At 43.3% G+C, this 15885-nt stretch overlaps 1 protein-coding gene across 2 annotated transcripts in view; it reads right to left on the bottom strand.

Moving 5' to 3' along the window:
* The window catches only part of jag2b (jagged canonical Notch ligand 2b), a 107252-nt gene that overhangs the window by 21127 nt on the left and 70240 nt on the right, over positions 1 to 15885 (bottom strand). For both annotated transcript variants that reach the window (XM_014145100.3, XM_014145102.3), the window contains 7 exons: positions 13865 to 14027; positions 13405 to 13575; positions 2287 to 2400; positions 1964 to 2077; positions 1218 to 1331; positions 951 to 1067; positions 468 to 495 (listed from right to left, as the gene is read on the bottom strand). In XM_014145100.3, coding sequence (XP_014000575.1) covers positions 468 to 495; positions 951 to 1067; positions 1218 to 1331; positions 1964 to 2077; positions 2287 to 2400; positions 13405 to 13575; positions 13865 to 14027 — 821 coding nt within the window. The remainder of the gene's footprint in view (positions 1 to 467; positions 496 to 950; positions 1068 to 1217; positions 1332 to 1963; positions 2078 to 2286; positions 2401 to 13404; positions 13576 to 13864; positions 14028 to 15885) is intronic.

Below are 15885 nucleotides of genomic sequence, written 5' to 3'. Positions count from 1 at the left end.
TGGGTTCCAAGTCACAAAGGCTAAATTCTGCTCATCAATACACACCTTTCAAATGCTAATATCTACCCCCCACCCCTCAATCCAACCCCTTCACTCCTCCCGATTTCACCCCTCCCTCCCACTCTTGTGCTCCATAGGTCAGCAGTGAAGAATGGAGGGGAAGGCAGGAGAAGAGAAGGGGAAGAGAGGTTGCTCCCCCGTTGTCCCTCTATGGGGAGGTGGGGGGAGTCATTTAAGGCTCCCAGAGCCTCCATTGTCCCCTCCCGTTTATTTAAAACCAACGCTGGGTTTCGGATTAAGGAACATCTTTCCTGTATTTTACGAGCTCCCCACCCCACCATGGGTGGGGGGGTGTTGAGACAATTCATGGTGGTTGTTGTACAGCAAAGGGGAGGGTCAAAACAGAGAAAAGGCATGACACCACACCAGTCTTGACACGGGGGGAGGAAAGGAGGAAATGCACGTACCAGGGGTGAGGGTTACAGTCGTTGGTGTCTGTGGAGAAAAATACAAAATAAAGCCATAAGTGAAAACAATGCTTTTAAAAAAATATATAAAATAAAAAAATGTATATGAATCTGAAATGGCAAAATCTTTAAGTTGCATAAGTTCATTCGAGTCGGGACGGGGCCCTTGAAATAGACATATCTACATGGACTTGTGCAGGATTAAGATTGAGGCGCTGAGAAAAACTGTTTCTCTGGGTTTTGTTTATCTTGAAGTGTACACTCGATCACTACTTCAAACAAATCGAAAAGCATTGGATTGGTGGATGCATGGGATAGAGGGTGTTTCCACCATATTTCTTATACCAGCAATTTCCTTTCAAATAAGTGAAGACGTCCACAATTTGGGAGGAAAGAGATATTTGGACATAGCCTCTATGTGCGACACTGGTGGAAGCAGTGGGATACACTGGTAGCAGCGGTGGGATCTAAGCCACGACTTACTTTGGGCGCAGGTGGGTCCCTCCCAGCCCTCTTTGCAGATGCAGGTGAAGGCGTCGCCGCCTCCCACACAGGTGCCTCCGTTGGAGCAGGGGCTGGACGCACACATGCTGTTCTTGGCTGGAGTGGAAGGGACCAAAAAAATATATAATAAAGTGGTGAGACACGATATGACAGAATACATTGAATTGAAAGAGACGAGACAGACGGGGATACAAACAGAGAGCTATTCAAATAATGCATAAAAGCACACACACACCCCCCCCTCACCTGTGTTACAGGTACTGCCGCCCCTCCCAGGGGGGCAGGCACAGCGGAAAGCGTCCCCGTGGTCATAGCAGGTGCCCCCGTTACTGCAGGTGTTGGCGTCACACTGACTCTCACCTGTGTGCACACACATTTTAGATGTCATACCGAAGATTCTTAGACCCAATAGACCTCGGTCTGTTCAATTTAAATTATGCAATTCATTTCATCACACGCATCTGATTAGCACACACGCAGACACTGCAGGGCTTGACATGACCTTTTTTTAGCCACTTGTCCTTCAGACAAGTAGGACAGATTTTTTACTTGTCCGAAAGCTCAAGTTATTTGTCCCCCCCACCCCCAAAAGGTTTAACACCATGGGCCAAAAAGGTGATTGAGAATTGTATTGTGTGATTAGGGTAGCAAAATTACAGTAATTTTGGCAAAATTAAAATTTCCTACTTATTCTCTCCTGAATCTTCCAACCGGGAGTTCTTGAAAAGGTGTGGATTTTGGAAAGATTATCAGAATTTTGCAACCCTATGTATGATGCTAGGAACCACTTCATAAAATAATATCTGGATGACACTTGGATCCGCTTTCATTCAGAGTAGCCTAATTGTTTGATATATCGATTTATTTTTTCTTGTCCATTCTGACAACAAATCTATAATCTGCTTATTTTTTTAAAAATGTTTTTTTTTTTTTTTTTACTTGCCCCGGGCAAACGGACAAGCGTTAATGTCGAGCCCTGCACACACACTTACGGGAGTGGCAGGTCTTGCCCTTCCAGTTGTTGGTACACTCGCAGTAGAAGTCGTTGACCAGATCCACACAGAAGCCACCATTCTTACACGGGTTACGGTTGCACTCGTTCACATCTGAGGATGGAAGGGAAAATAAATGTTTATGGCTGTGTTATTGAGGTGGAAGAGAATGGGAGGGAAAGGAAGATGGAGAAAGAGAAAGGGGAGGAAGAGCAGTATGGTGAAGAGGAGAAAGACGAGGAGGATGAGAAGATAGGGTAGGAAGAGAAAGAAATTGGAGCAGGAGGATACAAAAAGGAGTAGTAAGAGGAGAGCCAACTTACTGAGGTCACAGAGCCGGCCCTCCCATCCATCGGGACAGAAGCACTGGAAGGAGTTGACCCCGTCGATGCAGGTGCCTCCGTTCCGACACGGGCTACTCACACAGTCGTTCACATCTAAAATGGAAAAATATGCATTCTATTATTTTGCCTTTATTTATCCAGGAAGTCCCATTGAGGTCAGAACAGGGATTATCAAACTATTTGGGCCTGGGACCCCTTTTGTTATAGCAAATTCATCAGGTACCTCAGAGCATGGCGAGACAATTTAGCAGTTTTAAAGCTTAAATTGCAGTGCATTTACGATGAAAATAACATTTTTAGGGCATACAAGAAGTACTGAATTGAAAACTGAATCAATGATGAGAGTACTGTGGATCCCTGTGAGCCTCCCAGGCCCTGTTGTGCATCTAAGGGTAGCATATATTGTAGATTATCTATATTACATTGCAAAGTTTGCACCCTCAACTTATTTCACAAAACGCTTGGCCAAATCTGTAGTTCCTTGCAATATTTATTGAAACAAAATAATTACATGTAAAAAAAATTGATCTGGCAGCGGACCCCTGGCAGTACCGCCACAAACCCCTGGGGTTCCTCACATCCCGGTTTGGGAACCACTGGGTCAGCAGACCTCTTTTACAAGGGAGACATGTCCCAATAACAATAACATCTGCTTTGTCGTGAAGTGTGCACTCATTCACTACTTCCCACAAATCTAAAAGCATTGGATTAGTGGATGCATGGGCTAGTGGGAGATTCCACCATATTTCTTAGTCTATACTAGTTCTCTTGCAAATCAGTGAAGGGAATTGAACAAAAACACTTTAGTAAGAAGGAAAGATAATTAGGACATAGCCCTAGACTAGAGTGGTTGCCACCCCCACTGAATGAGATCCTCAGGAAGCGATGTTTAAATCGGAGAACTTCTACCCAGACTGAGGTACCCAGTTAGGTGGGCTGTCAGACAGGCAGAGAGACAGTGTCCAGCTGGAAAAACTGGTTGCATTATTATAAGACATTGTAATTTTATGCCATCATGGTCAGGTTGTATACCGGATGTATAAGGACGTTAACAGCTTTTTTAGCGACCAGAAAAATTGCTGTAATAAAAAAAAAAATTGTGGCTAGATATTTTAAATTATTTATTTCACCTTTATTTAACCAGGTAGGCTAGTTGAGAACAAGTTCTCATTTACAACTGCGACCTGGCCAAGATAAAGCAAAGCAGTGCAACAAACAGTTACACATGGAATAAACAAAACAGTCAATAATACAGTAGAAAAAGTCTATATTCAGTGTGTGCAAATGAGGTAGGGCAATAAATAGGCCAGTGGCGAAATAATTACAATATAGCAATTAAACACTGGAGTGATACATGTGCAGAAGATGAGTGTACAAGTAGAGATACTGGGGTGCAAAGGAGCAAGATAAATACAGTATGGGGATGAGGTAGTTGGATGGGCTATTTACAGATGGGCTATGTACAGGTGCAGTATCTGTGAGCTGCTGACAGCTGGTGCTTGAAGTTAGTGAGGGAGATATGAGTCTCCATCAGTGAAATTTTGCAGTTCGTTCCAGTCATTGGCAGCAGAGAACTGGAAGGAAAGGCGGCCGAAGGAGGAATTGGCTTTGGGGGTGACCAGTGAAATATACCTGCTGGAGAGCGTGCTACGGGTGGGTGGGTGCTGCTATGGTGACCAATGAGTTGAGATAAGGCGGGGCTTTATCTAGCAAAGACTTAGATGACCTGGAGCCAGTGGGTTAGGTGACAAATATGAAGCGAGGGCCAGCCAACGAGAGCATACAGGTCGCAGTGGTGGGTAGTATATGGGGTTTTGGTGACAGAACGGATGGCACTGTGATAGACTGCATCCAATTCGCCGAGTAGAGTGTTGGAGGCAATTTTGTAAATGACATTGTCAAAGTCAAGGATCGGTAGGATAGTCAGTTTGACGAGGGTATGTTTGGCAGCATGAGTGAAGGATGCTTTGTTGCGAAATAGGAAGCTGATTCTAGATTGGAGATGCTTAATATGAGTCTGGAAGGAGAGTTTACAGTCTCTAATCAAAATCAAATCAAATGTATTTGTCACAAACACATGGTTAGCAGGTGTTAATGCAAGTGTAGCGAAATGCTTGTGCTTCTAGTTCCGATCATGCAGTAATATCTAACAAGTAAGCTACCAATTCCACAACAACTACCTTGTACACACAAGTGTAAAGGAATGAATACGAATATGTACATAAAAATATTTATGAGTGATGGCCGAACGGCATAGGCAAGATTTAGTAGATGGTATGGAGTACAGTATATACATGAGTATTGTAGGTTATGAAAACATATTAAGTGGCATTGTTTAAAGTGGCTAGTGATACATCTAATTACATCAAGATGGCAAGATGCAGTAGATGGTATAGCGTACAGTATATACATGTGAGATCAATAATGTAGGTTATGTAAACATTATCTAATATAAGTAATATAAAGTGGCAAGTGATAAATTGATTACATCAATTTTCCCATTATTAAAGTGGCTTGAGTTGAGTCAGTATGTTGGCAGCAGCCACTCAATGTTAGTGATGCCTGTTTAACAGTCTGATGGCCTTGATAGAAGCTGTTTTTCAGTCTTTCGGTTCAAGCTTTGATGCACCTGTACTGACCTCGCCTTCTGGATGTTAGTAGGGTGAACAGGCAGTGGCTCGGGTGGTTGCTGTCCTTGATGATCTTTTTGGCCTTCCTGTTACATCGGGTGGTGTAGGTGTCCTGGAGGGCAGGTAGTTTGCACCCGGTGATGCGTTGTGCAGACCTCACTACCCTCTGGAGAGCCTTCCGGTTATGGGCGGAGCAGCTGCCGTACCAGGCGGTGATACAGCCCGACAGGATGCTCTCGATTGTGCATCTGTAAAAGTTTGAGTGTTTTTGGTGACAAGCTGAATTTCTTCAGCCTCCTGAGGTTGAAGAGGTGCTGCTGCGCCTTCTTCACCACGCTGTGTGTGTGGGTGGACCATTTCAGTTTGTCCGTGATGTGTACGCCGAGGAACTCAAAACTCTCCACTACTGTCCCGTCAATGTAGATAGGGGGCTGCTCCCTGTGCTGTTTCCTGAAGTCCACGATCCCTTTCGTTTTGTTGACATTGAGTGCGACGTTATTTTCCTGACACCACACTCCAAGGGCCCTCACCTCCTCCCTGTAGGCCGTCTCGTCATTGTTGGTAATCAAGCCTACCACTGTAGTGTCGTCTGCAAGCTTGATGATTGAGTTGGATGCGTGCATGGCCACGCAGTCGTGGGTGAACAGGGAGTACAGGAGAGGGCTGAGAACGCACCCTTGTGGGGACCCAGTGTTGAGGATCAGCGGGGTGGAGATGTTACCTACCCTCACCACCAGGACCCAGTTGCACAGGGCGGGGTTGAGACCCAGGGTCTCGAGCTTAATGACGAGTTGAGGTGGTGTTAAATGCTGAGCTGTAATCGATGAACAGCATTCTTACATAGGTATTCCTCTTGTCCAGGTGGGTTAGGGCAATGTGATGACGATTGCGTCGTCTGTGGACCTATTGGGTCAGTAAGCAAATTGGAGTGGGTCTAGGGTGTCAGGTAGGGTGGAGGTGATATGGTTCTTGACTAGTCTCAAAGCACTTCATGATGACGGAAGTGAGTGCTACAAGGCGGTAGTCATTTAGCTCAGTTACCTTAGCTTTCTTGGGAACAGGAACAATGGTGGCCCTCTTGAAGCATGTGGGGACAGCAGACTGGGATAAGGATTGAGTGAATATGTCTGTAAACACACCAGCCAGCTGGTCTGCGCATGCTCTGAGGACGCGGCCGGGGATGCCATCTGGGCCTGCAGCCTTGCGTGGGTTAACACGTTTAAAATGTTTTACTCACGTTGGCTGCAGTGAAGGAGAGCCCGCAGGTTTTGGTAGCGGGCCGTGTTAGTGGCACTGTATTGTTCTCAAAGCGAGCAAAAAACTTGTTTAGTCTGTCTGGGAGCAAGGCATCGTGATCCGCGACTGGGCTGATTTTTTTTTTGTAGTCCGTGATTGACTGTAGACCCTGCCACATACCTCTCGTGTCTGAGCCGTTGAATTGTGACTCCACTTTGTCTCTGTACTGACACTTAGCTTGTTTGATTGCCTTGGAGGGAATAGCTACACTGTTTATAGTCGGTCATGTTTCCGGTCACTTTGCCCTGATTAAAAGCAGTGGTTCCCGCGTTCAGTTTTGCGCAACTGCTGCCATCAATCCACGGTTTTTGGTTGGGGAATGTTTTAGACGCTGTTGGTACGACATCACCGATGCACTTAATGAACTCGCACACCGAGTCAGCGTATTCGTCAATGTTGTTGTTCGCAGCAATGCGAAACATATCCCAGTCCACGTGATCAAAGCAATCTTGAAGCGTGGAATCCGATTGGTCGGACCAGCGTTGAACAGACCTGAGGGCGGGAGCTTCCTGTTTTAGCTTCTGTCTATAGGCTGGGAGCAACAAAATGGAGTCATGGTTAGCTTTTCCAAAGGGAGGGCAGGGTATGCGGCATACCAGGTACCAGGCATACCCTGCCCTCCAAAGGGAGGGCAGGGTATGCCTTATATGCGTCGCGGAAGTTAGAATAACAATGATCCAGGGTTTTACCTGCCCTGGTAGCACAACCGATATGTTGATAGAATTTGGGGAGCCTTGTTTTCAGATTAGCCTTGTTAAAATCCCCAGCTACAATAAATGCAGCCTCAGGATATGTGGTTTCCAGTTTACATAGAGTCCAATGAAGTTCTTTCAGGGCCATCGAGGTGTCTGCTTTGCGGGGGATATACACGGCTGTGATTATAATCTAAGAGAATTCTCTTGGTAGATAATGCGGTCGGCATTTGATTGTGAGGAATTCTAAGTCAGGTGAACAAAATGACTTGAGTTCCTGTATGTTGTTATGATCACACCACGTGTCGTTAATCATAAGGCATACACCCCCACCCTTCTTACCAGAGAGACGCTTGTTTCTGTCGGCGCGATGCGTGAAGAAACCAGGTGGCTGTACCGACTCAGATGGCGTGTCTCGAGTGAGCCATGTTTCCGTGAAACAGAGAACATTACAGTCTCGGATGTCCCTCTGGAATGCTACCCTTGCTCAGATTTCGTCTACCTTGTTGTCAAGAGACTGGCGAGTAGTATGCTCGGGAGCGGTGCGCCCGTCTACGGAGCCTGACCGGAAGACCGCTCCGTCTGCAGCACCGTTGTTTTGGCTCGCCGGCTGGGATCCGCTTCGGGAAAGTCGTATTTCTGGTCGTAATGTTGGTGAGTTGACGTTGCTCTTATACCCAATAGTTCCTCCCGACTGTATGTAGTAAAACCTAAGATTACCTGGGGTAACAATGTAAGAAATAACACAGAAAAAAGCAAAATACTGCATAGTTTCCTAGGAACGCAAAGCGAGGCGGCCATCTTTGTCTGCGCCGGAAGTCTTCTAACCAGACACCTACGTATTTGTAGTTGTCCACATATTCTAAGTCAGAATATGTCCAGAGTAGTGATGCTGGGCGGGCAGCGATCGGTTGAAGAGCATGCATTTAGTTTTACTTGCATTTAAGAGCAGTTGGAGGCCATGGAAGGAGAGTTGTACGGCATTGAAGCTCCTCTGGAGGTTAGTTAACAGTGTCCAAAGGGCCAGAAGTATACAGAATGGTGTCGTCTGCGTAGAGGTGGATCAGAGAATCACCAGCAGCAAGAGCGATATAACCCTTTGGCACCCCCATAGAGACTGCCAGAGGCCCTCCGAGGACAGCAGGCCCTCCGATTTGACAGACTGAACTCTGAGAAGTAGTTGGTGAACCAGGCGAGGCAGTCACTTGAGAAACCAAGGCTGTTGAGTCTGCCGATAAGAATGTGGTGATTGACAGAGTCGAAAGCCTTGGCCAGGTCGATGAATGCGGCTGCACAGTATTGTCTCTTATTGAAATTCTCAATTATCGCAGATTTAAATCGGTGGTGACAGTGTTTTCTAGCCTCAGTGCAGTGGGCAGCTGGGAGGAGGTGCTTTTATTCTCCATGGACTTTAGTGTCCCAGAACTTTTTGGAGTTTGTGCTACAGGATGCAAAATTCTGTTTGATAACACTATAGTGTATTCAACCAGAAAACATAATTTTCAGGCTGTCAACTGGTTAAGACTTCCTGTCTCTAATGTATATACTCTCTCGGCAGTAGCTGCCACTGAAAAAGGGTTGGAGGCAAGTTAAATTTAATTTGAAATTGCTTCAATTTCCATTCCAAGTAAATTCTCCAATCTTAATTTTTTTTTTGGGGGGGGGGGTGGAAATTGGAATTTTGACAATTAGAATTGATGAAAACCATGCTTGGAATGGAATTTAAACAATTAGAAAAAAAGGATTATTCTTTTTTTTTATTAAACATCCTTGGAATAGAATTAGAAATAAAAAAAACTTGAGTATTATAATTATTGAAATTACAGTTAATGGAGTTAATGCATTTAGGATAAAAAATAATGTTATTTCAATGTTATGAATAAACGCATTTTGAATTACATAGTGCCGTCAGAAAGTATTCACACCCCTTGACCTTTTCCACATTGTGGTAACAAAGCGCTATTGAAAAACGGATTTAATTGTAATTTTTTTGTAAACGATCTATACAAAATACTCTGTCAAAGTGTAATAAAAAATATAACTTGTAAAAAGAATAAAAATAAACCAATATATCTTATTAGATACGTAGTCAACACGTTAGAATCACCTTTGGCAGCGATTACAGCTGTGAGTCTTTCTGGGTAAGTCTAAGAGCTTTCCACACCTGGATTGCGCAACATTTGCCCATTATTCTATTCGAAACATTCATCTGTCAAATTGGTTATTGATCATTGCTAGACAACCATTTTCAGGTCTTGCCATAGATTTAAGCCGATTTAAGTAAACCCTAATTCATCCACTCAGGAACATTCACCGTCTTCCTGGTAAGCCACTCCAGGGTAGATTTGGTCTTGTGTTTTTAGGTTATTGTCCTGCTGTAAGGTGAATTCATCTCCCAGTGTCTGGTGGAAACAGACTGAACCAGGTTTTCAACTGTGCTTAGCGGCAGTCCTTAACGATTACAAGCATACCCATAACATGATGTAGCCACTACTATGCTTGAAAATATGGAGTGGTACGCAGTAACACTTTGTATTCAGGATGAAAAGTGAATTACTTTGCCACATTTTTTGCAGTATAACTTTAGTGTCTTGTTGCAAACAGCATGCATGTTTTGGGATATTTTTATTCTGTACAAGCTTCCTTATTTTCACTGTAAATTACATTAGTATTGTGGTGTAACTACAATATTGATCCATCCTCAGTTTCTCCTATCACAACCATTCAATTCTGCAACCATTTTAAAGTCACCATTGGCCTCATGGTGAAATCCCTGAACGTTTTCCTTCCTCTCCGGCAACTGAATTAGGAAGGACACCTGTATCTTTGTAGTGACTGGGTGCATTGATACACCAGCCAAAGTGTAATTAATAACTTCACCATGCTCAAAGGGATAATCATTGTCTGCTTTAAACAAATATTTAATAAATGTAATCTGTGCACTTCTTTGCGAGGCATTGGAAAACCTCCCTGGTCTTTGTGGTTGAATCAGTGTTTGAAATGGATTGTTCGACTGGGGGACCTTACAGATAAGTGTGTGTATGGGGCACAGAGATGAGGTAGTAATCTCAAAATCATGTAAAACACTTATTGCACACAGAGTGAGTCGATGCAACTTGTGTGACTTGTTAAGCACATATTTACTCCTGAACGTAATTAGGCTTGCCACAATAACAGGGTTGAATACTTACGGACTATTGGTAAACATAAAAAAATAAAAAAAAATAATTCCACTTTGACATTAAACAAAAAAAACATTACATTTAGCATTCTGGCTATAACAAAATGTTTAAAAAAAAATCAAGTGGTATTAATACTTTGAAGGAACTGTACCTACAGTAGAAAATGAGATCCTAATTGAGCAAATTACACTCACTGAAGTATCTGACATAGCGAATAGGCTACCAGTGCGGCAAGTGCTGCTGGCTAGCTACAGATTGAGAGAAGACTTGAAACACACAAGATGGTGGCGGTCAAACATTGTTTGACTACTTCGTGGAGCAAAAAAACAAATCATTTTAATAACAGAACACTTTTCTGAATTCAAAACAGACCCCCCCTGCAACTGGACAATGACATGGAGACTCCGGTTTCCACGAATCGAGGACAAAGACCGTACCGCCAAGTTAAGGTTGGTCGAAGATTCTCTATGCTACACCAAACAGTACCTAACCTGTAACTCCCAGTATAATGGATACCAATTTTGGGGGGATTAAATCACATTATCTGGTGTTACAATCTATTGCTAGTTGCTGGTAAATGACTTAAAACTAAAATGGTTGCCAACAGGTGGCTAACATTTGTTTAACCAGCTAAAGAGCTGCTCTAAGCGAAACTGTTCAGAGTTACTTTTCTAGCTAAGAGGCTGTGTTCGAGTTTACACACACAGCCGCTTTCAATTATGTGGGGAGGTCAAAATAATAAAAAAACGATCTACCAAATCAATTCATTTAAAAATGTTGATTACCTCTCCTTTCCATTATCATTCACCTGATAAGTCAAACTGTTTTATTACACATGTTGGGGGTCCCTGGGTTACCGGTTTGCCTGGGCAAGAACAAGTTGAAGACCACTGCCTTAATACAACGCAGGCTTGCATAAAACATTGTGCTAGTTTACGGAAATCAGTTTAATTCCAATTGGAATCCAATCAGAGAGAGAATATCTAGGAATTGGGAAAGTGCACCATTCACCTCATGTGGAAGGTATGGAAAATAAAATCAGTACAAGCATTTCAATAACGGGTGTAATATGCTCAACCACTGACTAGGGATGTGCACGGTTATTTGAATAGCCAAACATACGGTAGTATTCAAATACTAATAATACTATAAAATGTATAATTATAAGCCTATTTTAACACTGAAGTATTTTTTTAATAAATAAAAAAAATCCATATACCATAACATTTCAAATGATTCATTTAATAAAACAAACCTTTAAAATGTAGTTTATGACGTGCACCCCATAAGACAGGTAGATAACCGGTAACCTTCAGATGTGTAGCTTGTTGTTTGTTGGCCAATCAAAATCGGCAAAGAGGCTCAACGTGTAGCCCATTAAAACAATGCAAGACAGTACAATTACGGAATTAAAAAGATTGAGAAATGAGAAGGAGTAGGCCACAACAAGCAAACCGGTAGGTTTTTAATCGGAATGGGGTTGGGGGGGTGAAAGCGCAGAATGTGGCCTCAATTAGCCTAGCAAGCTATAGCTGGCTTAGCTAGCTTCCCTAGGCTACTCCAGTTAAGACATGCACTGTTATATGGGGTAATAAATAACATTGTGGCTGCTACAAGTTCGCTAGTCTTGGCTGTAGCCGAGTTTCCTTGGCGTACCCCTCCCCCTCTGTCTGCTCGCTCCCATCTCACACGCACACAACGCCACCTCCGCAGATACATGTGTGAAGTTACTGCGTTGTTGATGTCTGTATACCCTGTATTAAGATTTATACAGAAAGTAAATTCCACACAAATGTTTAGTGACCAATGACATTTAATAATATACTTTCATAAAAAAATATAAATAATTATTGAGTAGAATTCTACTCTACCTTTCATATTTTTTGCTTAATTTAGACAGATTGGGTGAGAATAAAGAAGGAGTCATTGAATGAAAGGCACAGACAGGAATTGAAACCTGGTCTCCAGTGTGGAAGTATTTTGCATTTACAGCATTATCCCATGCTGTTCAAATAAAAACAGCTTTTACTTAGTCAATAGCTTTGCCTAATAACAGATGTGCATAAAAAAGAATTGACATCTCCATGCAGCTTTGCCATAGGATGGTTTAATATTGATTATGTTTTACAGCTTTATGATTATGTTTTAATATGAAAAACATTGTATTATTTTATATATTTGATGTTATGCAAATTTCCAAAGTCCCTGAAAAGTGTAATTCAGGGTGCATTTAAGGTTTCCAGGAATATTACCCCAAAAAGTGTAAATAAAGGTCAAGTCTTTCAAACTTGCCATTCATTGAGGTAGTTGGGTTGAGTTTGGCTTGAGTTGAAAGTAGTAAAGGAATTGAAATTCAGGGAATGGGTCAAGAGGGAATTGAATGTGGCAGAATACTGAATTAGGAATTGGAAATTAAATGGATTTATGCAATTGAACTACTCAGGGAAAGAAAAGCTAATTGGAATTTAATTTGTGGAATTGACCCCAACCCTGGCCACTGAAGCCCGGGTCACATGAGCAGACATGCAGATAAAGACAGGACAGACATACTCTTGTGGCAGTAAATGCGACTGAAGCCCTGGTCTAAGTTTGGGTGGCATCTAGCTTTTCATACCGTCATACCGTTTCTGTACCATACTGGGGAATACGGTATTACCGGAAGTGCACACAAGGGGATCCATTTTTTTTTTGTTGACACAAAACAATTTAGCCAATAGGAGGGGATCCAGGAGGGGATTGAATGCCTCTGCTTTAGCCAAAAAGCTTGATCTTGACATCTAGCTACTTAGCTAGTAAGTTAGCAAACCACATGCATAGCTGGAGCCCTGAGCTGGATATAGTTATAAGCACTTAACACTTATATACTGTATAACGAGGTATTGTTATACAGTATAAAAGTTAATTACTTTTCTGATCTTTTGCATACCAGTATTTCTACTTGCACATCACCATCTGTTCATCTATCACTCCAGTGTTAATTTGCTAAATTGTAATTACTTCGCTATACTATGGCCTATTTATTGCCTTACGTCCTCACGTCATTTGCGCACACTGGATAGACTTTTTCCCCCCCCATTTTGTTATTGTTGTTTATTTCATGTGTAACTGTTGTTGTTTGTGTCGCACTGCTTTGCTCTACCTTGGCCAGGTCGCAGTTGTAAATGAGAACTTGTTCTCAACTAGCTTACCTGGTTAAATCAAGGTAAAAGAAAAATATTTGCCCATGCCTACTGGTCACAATAACAGGCAGATGGTAGACAGGCGGAACGACAGAGAAAGACACACAGTGGTACGTACTTTCGTGGCAATAGGTGCCGCTGAAGCCGGAGTCACAGGAGCAGGTGAAGTTGCCGCGGGGCTGGCTGATGCAGCGTCCCCGGGGGCCACACACATTGGACGAGATGTGACGAACACCACCCTCGCCCGCGGAGTCGTTCGTCGCCACGACAATGGTGCAGCTGTCAATTACTGAGAGAAAAAAAACAGGAGGGATGAATGAGGTGTCTGCCTCTACCTGATCCGGTGTCTAGTTTCCCCCTAGGTACAGATCTAAAAATCAGCTTCACCTATTAGTGGGGATAATGCAAAAAACTGACGCAAGACCTGAGTCTAGAGCAACTTCATAATACTCTGGGGCTCTGGCAAATTCAAGCTTAGTAACTGATTTGGAATCAGCCTTTTCAATTTCCATTCGGGCATTATGTATAGGGAACAAAACAAAAACCGGTCCAGAATCAATCACTGTGTGTGGCTCTACCTTGGCAGGGGGTGGTCCTGCAGTGGTCCCTGAGGTGGGCGCAGGTCTTGCCCTCGTAGCCATCGGGACAGGCACAGTAAAAGTCACCCGTTAGGGCGTGGCACGGTGCCTCGTTCTCACAGGGGGTGGGCTCACACGGGTCTGAAGGAGACCAACCTGGGACCTGTGGGGGAGGGAAGGAGAACGTTCACACATGCAAGCATGTACACAAGCACAAACAAGTACATGTACTACACAACCGCATGCACGCATTCACACGTACAAACACGTTTTACATTTGTACTTAGTTTCATTTATTTTATCCACTTTATGCAAGTACTTCAGATAGAATGAATCCTTGCCACCCAGTATGGACAGAAATGGTATAAGTGAGTGAGAGTGCGGGAGAGAAAGAAAGTGTGAGGCCTTGCAACACTTCACACAAGTTGTTCTTTAAGTATATAGATAAACACAAAGGGGTAAGCTGTGGAAGCCTGGCATAAGTTCAGAGGTACCTGAAGATCCCCAACGCCTCTGTGTGTGGAGGTAGTATGTGTGTGTGTGTGTAGTTTTAATTAATTTCACTTTCATTCAACCAGATAGTCCTCGGTGACATGGCAGCGGCTCCAGTTTCTACATTTTCTCTGTGTTCTCAGGGCATCAAGACGGGGAAAATTCACAACAAAAACCGCAGTGTAAACCATGGGATACAACTTGCTGCCATTTAAGGCACTGAGTCTGTCAGTAGTGTGGTGCAACGGGGTGGGCTGATCCACTTGGGTCATGGTGCTCTCCTGGTCATGGTGCTCTCACACAGATTAATACACACGCGCACAGACAAACTCAGCCTGCGCAGACACGCGCACACAGACAGATACATGCACACAACTTGTTTATTTGACTTTATCTGATGGGGCAGAGATGTATTTATTCTATTCTGTTCTGTTTAAAGGCTTCTCCGAGTGCTGTGGCCATGAAAAGTATGTGTGGGATGTAAACTGAGGGGCCTGAGGGCTAAAGGCTGGGAAAAGCCCCATAAATCTAAGCCCCTCCACAGAAGAGGAAGAACAAACACCCTGTCTTTCAAACAGCCCATCCAAAACCACCTGTAATGCACGTCTCAAAACACCCGATCCCAAATCAACTCAGTCAAATTGGTGTGCAGAAGGACATAGGGGTGTTAAAAGGGTGGGATAGGTGTGCTAAGAGATAGTGTGTCAGGCATGCCAATTGCATAGATGTGTCATAGGTATGCCATACGAGTGTAGTAGGAAGGCAGGGGAGAAAGTAAGCCGGTATGTCATCCTGGCAAAATTAATAGTGGGGGTATGCAGTACCGGTATAACATGAGGCTATCCCAATAATTAAAACAAAATGTCAAGAAAACTGTAGGCTATTACTTAACATTACCACGTCAGCCACATGAAATCTGAGCGAATTGTCTTGAAACCGGGTTGTATATGGTCAAAATTGCGTTGTGGTTCGATGAAAACTCGTACATCTGGCCAAGGCTGAAATGAGTTGCCGATACAGAGACGCATGGACAGCAGTGGATGCGTGAAGTGTAGGGCTAATGATGATCGCAAAACGTCATTACAATACACGTAGGTGTTTTGTAACAGAGGTCTCTTTCCATTCATCAAATTGCGAGTGCACAATGCACTGTTTGGATGTTGTAATCATTTTGTGAGTGGACAAAAGTGCACGGGTAGCCTAAAGGTGGGCTTTTTTTGAAAACATTGACTGGTTGTGTTTATGCCACATTAAAATATGTTAAGTTATAATAGGCCTAGAATACCTATGGGCCTATGTAATTCTATGATTACCTAGGCTATCAACAGAAGAAGTGTGCAAGCGCTCGCACACATAGGGATTCCCGTACCTATAAGAAACTAAATAGGAGTGTCATATGTACAGTATGTTGAACATGTGTAGGAGTTTAGTGTCATCATGTATGCGGTCTGAGTTTAGCAGGGGTGTATAGGGAAGTCATACGCATGTTGTGTTAGTGTAGCAGGAGTGTATTTGTGGCATATCAATGC

Source organism: Salmo salar, chromosome 15 (assembly GCF_965601325.2).
Source record: "Salmo salar chromosome 15, fSalSal1, whole genome shotgun sequence".
Classification (NCBI taxonomy): Eukaryota; Metazoa; Chordata; class Actinopteri; order Salmoniformes; family Salmonidae; genus Salmo; species Salmo salar.
Note: the sequence above shows the minus strand (reverse complement) of the source record. Positions and strands in the feature narration are given on the sequence as shown.